The following is a 12,795-nucleotide window of genomic DNA, read 5'->3' as shown; positions in this document are numbered from 1 at the left end:
AAGAGTTCAGGGACAGCACCCAGGCCAAGTCCAAACCTCATGATACTCCCCACCCCCCCCACCACACTGTCACATACAAAAAAGTGTCATTTAGAACAATAAATGTCCTTTTGTCTAGAAAAATAATAAATTATCACTCACACCTCTGTTCTAATACCTATATTTAATAAAATGATCATAGAAGAAATGTTTATTTCCCCATAGGTGTAGACTGAGAATGTACAATGTGTGAATGGATGTTTATGAGAATGTCCTGTGTGGTACAAAAGAAGTGAGTGACAGAATTCACATAGCACTCACACAAGGATGAGCTTATTGACTGCAGACGTGAATCATTTGAGAGATCATCTGATGGCCAAGTGTGTAAGGAATGCAAGCATCACAATAAACAACACAGTAATAAATTTAAGTTAAAGTATTGTAATTTGATAACACACATATCAATTTGTCAATGTGTGCATGTGTACCAGACTGTACAGTCATCAGTAATTTAGTAAAAATGAATTACTAGGGGAGAAAAATGAAAAACTTCCTAGGGATAAATTTCAAGGATATTTTTGTGGATATATGCTTAAAGACTCATAGTTTATCTCTCTTATTTTTAAATGTTATTGACAGTCTGACAGGATAAGGAAATATAGCACCAAGATAAATGATTCCCTCAAGAGGTTGATGTGGGGCTAACACATTTCTATTGACATGACAGGATGAAAAGAACAATTTAGTTCTTTGAACCTTCAGAGTTGTATGCTAATTTTGAGGAAAGTGTTTTTTTTTTTTTTTGGCCAGTCCTGGACTTGAGCTCAGGGCCTGAGCACTGTCCTTGGACTTTCTCAAGGCTAGAGCTCTACCACTTGAGCCTCAGCACCACTTCCAGCTTTTTTCTATATGTGGTACCGAGGAATCAAACCCGGGTCTTCATGCATGCTAGGCAAGCACTTTAACCACTAGGCCAAACTCCCGGTCTTTTTTTTTTTTTAATAAAGCACAACTGAAGACTTCTAGAACTTAAGCTCCTGAAAGCTGTCAAGGTCACTCAAAATAGGAAATTATCAAGTAATTGTCATTGTAAAGATATGTGAAAGAAAATGGAATGATGAAATCAATGTACTGTCTTGCATAGTGCTGAGGAGAGAATTGGGAAATGAGTTTTAAAAATGTGAGTAAATCTTCAATTTTTTACCTTGTTATCTGGTATCTTTTACATAGACTTAATTGGTTATTTGAAATTGGATAGGGAAGGGGGGAAATCAAGATGAGTGGGGGTAGAGGGGGAGGGAAATGGGGACCATGACATGAGAAAGTGTATCAATGTTTGTGAAGTCATGCACCTTCTATCTGGTGAATATAATGTAACCCTTCCATTAATTACAATAAAAATATATATGGAAAAGAAAATGTGAGTAAATCTTAAATCACAGTTTTCATGTTGTATGAAACAAAGATCATGGATAAAGGGCAAAAGGAAAAAGTGAAAAAGTATTGAAAGGAAAGGAGATACTAGAAATAGGAAAAGAAAAGGGAAGATTTTTGTTGGCTTAGGAAATCTTAATTGCAGTCCAAATGTAAATATACTAAGGTCAACATAATTGAAAAATGGGTTGCAATTAACCTCAGTCTTCTGCAGAAATGAACATATAGTCAGTAAAAGGAAGCCAGAGAACTCCAATAGCAATGTTGAATGTACCCTGTTCTCTTCAAACAGAACTTTCAGGAGTGGAACAATTAAAAACGCAGATATTGTCATATAAACATATAGTGTTTAATATGCATTTGAACAACACATTAGTTCAAGGAACTAAGAATACAATCATAAAATGAATTCTTGAAGTTGCAATCGTTGATTTGAGTTAGAGTTATGATATGCTTGTTGCTCCAGTTTTATAAGTAAACTATTTATTTCATTTATTTTTAACTTCGAAAAACACTGGAAGTTAAAGCCCATTGTTAGGCCTTCAATTTGGTTTAGAGTATGAAGAAAGACATTTGGGAAAAAGCTATCCCTAAGGTCATTATCAATTTTTTTTTCTTTAAGTAGATGCATCAGGCAGAGGAAAGTGGGCATTTGTTGCTAAAGACACAGAGTAATGGCAGATTACAGGTCGGACAAAACAGAACACAGTCTGTTTGCTAGCTCCCTGTGAGTTGAGCTTATCAGAGTTTATGTGGGTCTAAATTATTCACTCTACACTACCTTGCTTCACTTCTGGCAGATGCTCCCACATTATCAAAGAAAGGAGGAAAATTAAATTTCAAGCCCTGGACAATATCGGTGAGATTGACTTTTTTTTTTCTAATTGAAATGGAGCAAGTTTTTTTGGAAAGGGAATTCAATGAAGTTGCTAACTGTTGTATATTTTCAATATGATTGCAATGTAATTATGTTTTGAAGACAGGCAAGAATGAGATTTTGAGAAGATAGACTAGCTAGGCTTGGTGGTCCCGATTTTTCATCCTAGGTTCTCAAGGTTCTGAGAATGAAAGATCATGATTCAGGGCAGCCTGTGCAGGAAAGACTTACCTTCAGTCAATCATCAAAAAGCCAGAAGGAGAGTATGGCTCAAGTGGTAGAGTAGACAGTGTCCAGGTTCTTGAGTTTAATCCCTAAGCTTTCCATGCGCGCGCGCGTGTGCGCGCGCGCACGCGCACACACACAAACACACACACACACACACACACACACACACACACAGATAATAAAATGTATAGATGCATGGAACATGAGATAGGGTACCATAAAGTTGAAGAAAGTGCCAGTGTTTTGAAGTACCAGTTTCTATGATCCTATGTGAAATGGTGAGAAAGTGGAAGAAGGGAGTCTTGGAGAAGGATTTAAGGGAAGTAACTTTCCTGTAGGCTACTGCTCTTTAGAAAACAATAGAGTTGGTGCCTATTTGGAGTAAAAAAATTGTTCTGGAGGAGAATAAAACAAAACTATATAACAATTGTTGAAACTGTTCTGATTAAGCCTTTCTTAAATTAAAGTTTCTCCCATTGCAGAATAGTTTTTAATAAGTAGAAAAAATAAAGGAGCATGTCAATGTTAAAACATAGGAATATGTTTGATTCTGGACCTGAACTGTAAATTTCTATTACTCTCATAGCCATTATTATTTTCATTGTTTGTAAGGCACCAGAAAAAGCAGATGGGCGGTGACCTCACTACCAACTATTTATACACAAAATAAAAATAGAGCCCTTTACTTCCATAGATTCTAGATGTCTGAGACACATTGTTGTTGCAAATGACTAAACGCTGAAAGGAAAAAGGTTGTCATGGTACGTGTAAAAATCAATGGATCTTGAAGGGATATATTTTCAGGAGGGCAATCTACAATTTAACCATTTCTATTCATAGCTAGTTTTTGATAGGGAACTTGAAAAGTCCCTTTAATTCTAGCTTTAGTGCCACATAAACTTTCCACTAAAACATGTAGTAATCTAGATTGCCTTAGTTTCACCAACGAAGATTCAACTATTTAAAATACATATTTTATTCTTAAAATCTTTATAGTTATAATTCAATGGCCATTTATCCCCCCCAAAATATGTCAACCAAGACATATGGGCTCACATGAAACTGGAAACATTAAGATATAGGAAGACATGTTCACCTTGAAGGGAAGAATGCTTTCCTCTCTTTTTCTGTTTTTGTGTTCCAATGAAGGCATCAATGACAAGTATCAAATCAATGTAAATAACCCTGGGCATCCTAAAGGATGCTCAGTTTGAAGATGAAGGAATCATGCGAGCCCTTCCTTCCTGCAAAATAATCACCTTAAAAATCACCATATATTATATTATGTGTGCCTCTCTTTCAGGATTTGCATCTCTTGCATGCTTACAGAATGGTTCCCTTTCATGACTGGCAAGAAGTCAAGGGATAGTGCACACTTCTGTCCTTCATCAGAGAGCAAAGGAGGCTGTGTGAAGCTGAATGAGCGACCCAGGTTCCAGCATCACTATTTCAGCTGTGTAATTGTGTGATTTGATGTAAGTCTTCTTTCTATGATTTCACTCTTCTCTTTTTTTTTGCTTTCTTCTACTATGAGAACTTGAAATCAGACAAAGTGTGGCACATTTATTTATGTAGGATCTGAATTTTGTATAGAAAAGAACCTAGGAAACTTTTTAATACTTAGCTTTTGGTGGATTCTTCAGTGGCTGTGATTTCCGGGTAACATTCAGAAGAAGGAAAATGTGAGAATACATTTTTCATTTTTATGTCCAAGGAAAAGCAAATATTTTCATATATAATCATATTGCCCATATACAGACATTGTTACAAACTTAAGTAGAGAGTGCCTTTACAAAATAAAGATGGAAAGAATTTAGAGAAATCCTGGTGACAAGAAACTCAGGGATTTGGTCTATCTCTCTGGGTTTCACTTTCTCATTTCAAGGAAAGAAATAAACTATAACCTGGAGATAATTAATCAGAATAGGTGCCTTTCAATTTTCTTGCTTCCAAAGCAAGCACCTAAAGCTCAGGTCTTTTCCATGTTCAGTTACCAAATTATTTGTTTGTTTTGAGTTAGAAATAACCTCTGACAAACAATTGTTTTCATGGGTCTTTCAGGTAATCTCCCTGTCTCCTGGGAACATGACCTTATGGACTCACTCCATGGAAAAAGCAAACAATGTAACAGAATTCATTTTCTTGGGTCTGTCCCAGAACCCCCAGGTGAGAGCAGTTTGTTTCCTGGTGTTTTCACTTTCCTACACAATCATTCTTCTGGGCAACTCCCTCATAATGCTGACAGTTTTTCTGGGTAACTTATTTAAGTCTCCTATGTATTTCTTCCTCTATTTCTTGTCTTTTGTGGACATTTGTTATTCATCTGTCACAGTACCCAAACTGATTAGTGATCTGTTAGTGGAAACTAAAACCATCTCCTATGGGGGGTGCATGCTGCAAGTCTTTGGACTCCATTTCTTTGGTTGTACTGAGATCTTCATTCTGACTGTCATGGCCTATGACCGGTATGTGGCCATCTGCAAACCACTACACTATATGACTATCATGGACAGGCAGAAATGCAATAAAATGGTGCTGGGCACCTGGGTGGGTGGGTTCTTACACTCCATTATCCAGGTGGCTCTGGTGGTTCAACTCCCCTTTTGTGGACCTAACGAGATCGATCACTACTTTTGCGATGTCCACCCTGTGCTGAAACTTGCTTGCACGGACACATATGTGGTTGGTGTTGTGGTAACAGCCAACAGTGGCACCATTACCCTGGGCAGTTTTGTCATCTTGCTGATCTCCTACACTGTAATTCTGGTGTCTCTGAGAAAGCAGTCTGCAGAAGGCAGGCGCAAAGCTCTCTCTACCTGTGGCTCCCATATTGCTGTGGTCATCATCTTTTTCGGCCCCTGCACTTTTATGTATATGAGGCCCGACACTACCTTCTCAGAGGACAAGATGGTGTCTGTGTTTTACACTATCATCACGCCTATGCTAAATCCACTCATTTACACGCTGAGAAATGCAGAAGTAAAGAATGCAATGAGGAAACTGTGCAGAAGGAAAGTTATCTGGGAGGATACAGGTAAATAACTTAGAGTGGTCACTTAGGCTGGATAATCTTCAGGTAACTTAATTCAGTGTTTTGAACACTGAGGAGTCACAGTCACCTCACAGGATTTGCAGAGGAAAAGAAATGAGAATGAAATGGTCTACACAAAAAAGTCATGACCATGATTATTTTTATACTGTTCATTATTTATTTCCTGGCACCAGTGGGAAATAGCAAATGCTGTTATTCAGAATCTCAAACATGAAGATTCTGTTTTCCTCATGCTTTTAGTGCTTCATTATTTTTATTCTGTAGAGGAACATGTGTTGCGCAGCATCTGAGGGTATTTTTAGGATTTAGAAATATGGTTGGATGCCAGGTGTGGTGGCTCACGCCTGTAATCCTAGCTACTCAGGAGGCTGAGATCTGAGGATCAAGGTTCAAAGCTAGCCTGGGCACAAAAGGACCTGAGACTCTTATCTCCAAGTAAATTCTAGAAAATAGGAAGTGGGGCTTGGCTCAAGGGTAGGGTGGTAGCCTTGAGCTGAAGAGCTCAGGGACAGTGCCCAGGCTGAGATCAAGCCTCATGACCCAAAAAAAAAAAAAAAAAAAAGAAATGTAGTTGGAAGATACTGAGCTCTTCATAGGTGTGGATGAGAGCCCGTGACAAAGCAACATGTCTGTGGTAATTTTTGTAAAAATCAAGCAGAGGAATGGAACATGAGAAGAGGAACATGATCAGAAATGATCATAAAATATCAATAAGGTAAAGAGGATCTGACAGATAAAAGACAAGTTGTCATTCTTGGGTTTCTGAAAAAGTTTTTCCCATATATTTTCAAACAATGGAAATATTGGATTATTTGACCTCTTTGTCTCTTTTTTCCATGTGTAATATGCCATGAATATACTTCTAATGTTGGACAAGTGTTTCCTATGTGAATGTATAATTGCCTTGGCAAAACATTTCTATTTCTCCATGAGCCACTACCTGCGATATGCTTTTGTAGTGAAGTGATCTCTGTATGTTTCTGTGGTTGTTTCATTTTCTTTTCTTCAAATGTAATTTCTATTCCTGTAAATAGGATTGTGTTTATGGTTAGAAAGCAAGTATAAAGGTAACTCCTTTGAAACAATACTGTTGTTCAAAAATAAAATTTGAGAGTAAAATTTCAGATAAAATTTATCATGTGGCCACCTGATGGAAGGAAACAAAGAAAAGCAACCAAACATAATAGCAAGAAATTGTAATCCTATTCTAAACTTTTCCTGGAACCAAAGTTTTCATTCCAGTTCACTTTTGTCCTATCATCCCATTTTCCACTTGAATATTTTTGAAACTTTTTATTGTAAATGTGATTTACAGAGGGGATACAGTCACATAAATCAGAAAACGGGTATGTTTCATTTTGAACAATATCACCTCTTCCTTTGTTCTGTTTATCTCCTCCTGCCCCCCCACATGTTGTACAGTTTACTTTCAGTCATGTCTAGGAAGTATCACTTCTACATTTGTTCACCCTTTTTCCACCATTTTTATGCTCCCTCTGAGTCTCCCCAAACAAATAAATTTACATACAAGACAAAAAGCACAGAAATCCAAAGCACCAACACAGGAGAAAAATAAAACAATAAAAAAATCTATTGCTTCCAATTATTAGAGTTCATCTCAAAAAACTCTCATTTTATATTTATATGGTCATATTCATGCAGCAATTGAGCCTTTGTGACCCTAGCCTAAGAATATCCTTCTTTGGTCTCAATGTATGAATGTCTAGAATCCTGTATGATTTTTCATGTCTAAGTGTATAGTTTTGTCTTTTAACATCCAATGTGTTTACTTGTAGATTTATGGGTACATTGTAGTTACAAAAATGCGGGAAAGTATGAAACCTATGTTTCTTTTGGCCTGTCTTACTTGGCTTAAAACATTTTTTCCCCAAACCTTTGTGTATCCATGTGAGTCTTACATTATCACTCTTGCTGATGGAAGCATAAAATTCCACTGTGTATGTAGATCAAATTTTCTTGATCCATTCATTTACTGAATGGCTATGGTACACAATGGTACAATGAACATGGTCATGTTGCTGGCTTTAGAGTAGCCTGGTTTGTAGTCTATTGAGCAAATGCCCAGGAATGGAATTTCTGGGCTATAGGGAAGCTCTATGTTCAGTCTTTTGGTGAACCTCCACACTGCTTTTCAGAGTCATTGAACAAGTTTACATTCCCACCAACAGGGTAGTGACACTCCTTTTTGCATCTATTATCATTAATAGCCTTCATAAAGTCCATTTTAACTGGATGAGTTTACATTTCTTTTATGGCCAGAGATGTTGAACATTTCTTCATGTGTCTATTCACCATTCTTACTTTTTCTTCTGAGAAGTCTCTCTTTAAGTCATTAGCCCATTTATGAATTGGGTTTTTGTTTCTTTAAAGGTTTATTTTTTGGGAGTTTTAATCTTTTGAGCTCTAAGTATATTTTAGATATGAAGCCTTTGCCAAATGCACAGCTAGTAAAATTCTCCAAATCTGTGGGCTTTCCATCTATCTTGCTAGCTATGTCCTTTGCCATGCAGAAACTCTTCAGTCTGATGCAACTCCATTTATCCAGGTTTACAAAGACATACATAGTAAGAAAAAAAACAACTTGGTATTGGCATAAGAATAGGACTGAGGAAAAATTTAACAGAAGACTCAGAAATGAACCCACAGATGTATAGCCACTTAATATTTGATATTTTGAGCCAAAAACATAGGCTGGAAGAAAGACAACCTCTTTAACAAATGGCACTGGAAGAATTGGCTATACACATGCAGGAAACTGAAGCTAACTCCTAATCTAGTACCACACCTGAATCAATTCTAAATGAATCAAAGACTTCACTGTAAGCCCATATGCTATGAAAATATAACAGGAAAAGGAAACACTATGGATCAAATGCATGGATCAAAACATTTGTCTAATTTCTAACTTGGACGTAGGTCAATGTTTGCAAATTCGACAGTTATATAGACTCACCTTTGAGATTTTTCTTCCCTTGACGATAAGACATAATCTAAGTGTTAAACAGTTATTTCAAGGTACAGAGAATTTGTACTTTTTTAGTAAGCTTTTGTGGTAATTTGTATGTAGTCAGTGGCATATCTGGGAACTTAAATTTGGAAAACTGAGCATGGATCATTTTTAATATTATCAAAAAAGGATAGTCTATGAGATACATACAGCCCTAGATGTATATACATCTCCATCTACTCAGCTTCTGAATATACCTTTATCTATGAAGCTAAAATTGATAAAATTCAGAGAATTGTATAACAAATATTCTTCATTTAATAACTGCTCTACAAAATGCATAATGCTTTGTGCTTTAGACTTAAGATCAGAATCTCAGGTGATGAACTCATATTACTGAGGTCTAAAACATGATAACTGGCATTAAATTCCTATTATATAAACTACAAACTTTTGGTATGGTTTAACTGAACTTTCTGAGTCTAGAGATGTTGAATAGGTATGTGCAAGTGAAAACTGGGCCATCAAGTTATTAAAAGGAAACAATAAAACAAACAAAATATTCAGGGCAAAGTTCTTTGAAAATCTGCAGGGAATGGAAATTAGGTGAAGTTTACTAGAAGATCAAGAAGACGGAGAACACCAGTTTTTGTTCCTGAGGATCCTGTGTCAACCCCAACAGTATAAATATCGTTACACTGCTGTTGTTAGTCATTGTTTCAGTTGATGTGGGGAAATCACAGCTTTAAAAAAATTCAGCAAAGGAGCAAATGGAAAATAAAAAATGAGTTCTGAATTTTGACAATGGACTCTGTGTTCTTAGACATGCTATTATAGGAAAGTCCCTATTTGTCCCATGTGCCTGACATACTGTAGGAATAGGCGGTGCTATTATTATTCTGCAAGGAAGAGACATGGCCACATTAATAGAAATCTTACCAACTTTGGTAAGAAATGGAGGAAGTTTAGTGTGCTCTGTCTCCTTCATTTCTTCATAATTGAGAATCAACTGACATGAGAATTTTAAAAGTGCTACTTGTTAATGTCTGATTAATCTGAAATCAGGATTTCTTGCTTCTCCTTTAGAAATTTATGGTGCACTGAGTTCCAGAATCATTCGACATTTTCTCAAACTACTCCTTGCACAGGATTTTAACTTGCATTTTCATTCTTCTTTATTCTTTGGGGTTTTCTCTAACAAGAATGATGTAAAACATAGGCATCTTGGTAATAAATGTTATTTTTGTCCAGAATAAATGAAATCAAATTACCAATTACACCTTTGCTTTTTTAACAACACTCTAAAATGAAATGATCACTGAAATAATGCTAATTTCCCAGTAAGTCTAGGCTGAGAATGTACAAGAACAATGTCCTGTGTGGTACAAGGGAATGGAGTGACAGAATTCACCAAACACACATGCAATGATGACTTAATTCACTATAGGCATAGTTCTTTGGAAAGCCTCTACGATGACCAAATTTATAAGGAATGTAAGCAACTCAGTAAACTACAGAGTGACAAATGTGATTTTATAAGCCACACACATATGTCAATATGTCAATATCTGCATGCATACTAAAGAAAAAAGTCATTATTAATATAATAAACATGAGAAAAACAACCCCTTTCTGGGGATAAAGTTCCAAATTCCTTGATGCCTGTAATGTCTAAGAGATGTGGTTTGTCTCTCTGTTTTGTGAGTGTGTTTGATACAGTATGACATGCAGAATCTAGTGACAGCAGGAGGGAAATATGACAAATACTGTGTCAATCAAGAAACCAGAGATTCCATCCACCCTGTTGATGTGAGGCTAAGGTCCCCATCCACATGACAGGATGCAACAGACACTTCAGTCCCCTGAACTGTTATAGAGTTTCATGCTTGAGAAAAAGTATCGAGAAAAAGGCACCATTGAAGACTTCAGAGAAGTCTTAAACTAATGAAAGCTTCCCCAATCATTTAAAACGGGAAAATAACAAGCAATTGCCACTGTCCGTTATTACTATTTTTGTTGAGTTTCAGTTGTGGACAAATTCGTAGGAATACAATTTACCACTCTTCCTGTTTTTTTTCATGTATTTTTATTGTAATTAATAGAAGGGTTACATTATATTCCCCACATAGAAGGTGCATTAGTTCACATACATTGATACCCTTTCTCATGTCTTGGTCCCCATTTCTCTCCCCACACCCCCACCCCTCCTCTTGTTTTCGCCCTTCCCTATCCAATTCACAACCATGGTCCTTTCCGATCTGCAGGATTCTTTATCTTCAAATCCAGGAACTCTTTATCCATTACGTAAGAGCTCATTATTGCACCTCGCTTCAGTTCAATAACCATAAGTCAATAGCAACTGCCTACTTCTCAACACTCAATGTAAGCTGAACAACCAGCATGTGTGCACTCCAATCTTGTGTCACATCATGATCTCAAGGTTCATCAATGTGTCACCATTTCCTGACTTTCCAGAGGCAAAATGTAGCTTCATTTATTAAGATTCTAAATGTTGCCTCTGTGTGTGTGTGTGTGTGTGTGTGTGTGTGTGTGCGTAATTCTGAAGACTAAGCCAAGGGCCTTATGCATACTATGTTGGAGCTGTGCCACTGAGCAATTTTCTCAGCCCTAGAGCTGATATTTTTAATGATTCTTTAGATATTATCTTCCCCGTATGTTTTAGATAAATTGGATCATGGTCATTGCATCGATTTTCTTAAATTTCTTGAGTATTGTGATACTTAAACGATTTTTTTCTTCACTTGAACCAATAAACTAAATTTGGGCTTTTTAAAATCTGGCATCTGGTAATATATAGCAAGTCAACATTAGGAGAGTAAGTCATTTCCTACAGGCATTTTAATCTAATATTTTTAATAGTTTTTCCATTGAATATCTGATATTGTACTAAGTGGATCTAATGCAGGTAGGATTTTAAAAATTCCATCCTATCCTAAAATGAAAACACAATTAATTATGCTCAAAATATACATTTATCTGTGAAAAATTAAATTAAAAATGAAATGGAATCTGCTAATATTTACTGCAGATAATAAATTTTTCATTTACTGTAATCAATGAAGATGAAAAATCTCAATATAAGCCATGGGAACAGAAGTACCTAATAATTTGCTCTGTGAATCACAGCATGAAAACTTTATGGGTAATTTAATGAAACTAAAGGAACATTTTATATTAAATAAACATTGTCAATAAAGAGAAGGGTTTCTGCAGCCATATTTGCTTCTCTCTAAGCCCAATAACTAGAGACCATTTCATTTCGTGTGACAAAGATTCATTTATTTTTTTCTTCTAATCAGCTTGACAGACACTAGAACATAAAATAATTGACTTAAACAAAATATCTACATTTTTTTCTCTAAGGTCTCAGAACAAAGGCTGAGCATTAATATACCTATCTTGTTTTGATTTGTAACATCTGTTAATTTTCTAATCTTCTTCCTGAATTTTGTCTTGAGTGTCGGTTGAACGTGCTGATCATATAAACAGTTAAATATTTGAAGAGTCTAATGCTATATTAAAACATCACAGATTTCTCAGATTTGTCGTAATTATCAGACATCACCAAATTTGAAAATTATTATTACACAAGAAATTTCTGTAGTCCAGTATTGTGAATCTAAACCAAATTAATGATAAAATAAACTAGGCAGATTTGATACAAAAATTAATTATTTTCTAGTAGAAATTATCAAGAGAAACTAATTTATTGGAAATATGTCACATAAAGAAATAAATGTAGAGAACTACATCATATTTAAGGTTACTTGCACTTTTGAGCAAACATCATTGCAAACCTGTCCTTTCCACCAGGTGTGTGAAATAAAGTTAGATACTTAATGTAGGCATCTATGCCAGAAATAATCTCTCAGGAAAATGGCCACATTTAACAATTCAGGGAAACCACTGTTTTAAGTGCAGAAGCACATAGAAAGGGAAAGAATGTCGACTTACATTACTCATTTGAATAGGCAGTTTTGGGTAAAGATTCAGAGGAGGAAATATTAATACAAACTATAATACAAGGTTAATTAATACAAGGTTACTTCATAACCCCATCTGTTCATGAAATATTAGGCACTCAAATACGTTCCATGTGGGGTCATAATATTTAGAGATTCAAAGGAGGGACTATGAACACACACTTTTCTGAATTAATATTGCCTCTTCTCAAATGTTAAACAGTCAGGCACCATGTTATATCATGAGGTTTACAGAAGAACACCTACGGTATCC

At 35.9% G+C, this 12,795-nt stretch overlaps 1 protein-coding gene across 1 annotated transcript; it reads left to right on the top strand.

Moving 5' to 3' along the window:
- Positions 1–4,603: 4,603 nt before the first annotated feature.
- Positions 4,604–5,560, top strand: LOC150052810 (olfactory receptor 4S2-like). The gene has a single exon (XM_090348869.1). It carries the CDS (start codon positions 4,604–4,606, stop codon positions 5,558–5,560), a length of 957 nt encoding a protein of 318 aa, XP_090204995.1.
- The last annotated feature ends 7,235 nt before the right edge of the window (positions 5,561–12,795 follow it).

Source organism: Megascapheus bottae, chromosome 16 (genome assembly GCF_031878675.1).
Source record: "Megascapheus bottae isolate mThoBot1 chromosome 16, mThoBot2.hap1, whole genome shotgun sequence".
Taxonomy (NCBI): Eukaryota; Metazoa; Chordata; class Mammalia; order Rodentia; family Geomyidae; genus Megascapheus; species Megascapheus bottae.
Note: the sequence above shows the minus strand (reverse complement) of the source record. Positions and strands in the feature narration are given on the sequence as shown.

Bases quoted from the DNA above. Each gene is read 5' to 3' on its own strand.
- LOC150052810 (XM_090348869.1), top strand. From the start codon at position 4,604: ATGACCTTATGGACTCACTCCATGGAAAAAGCAAACAATGTAACAGAA.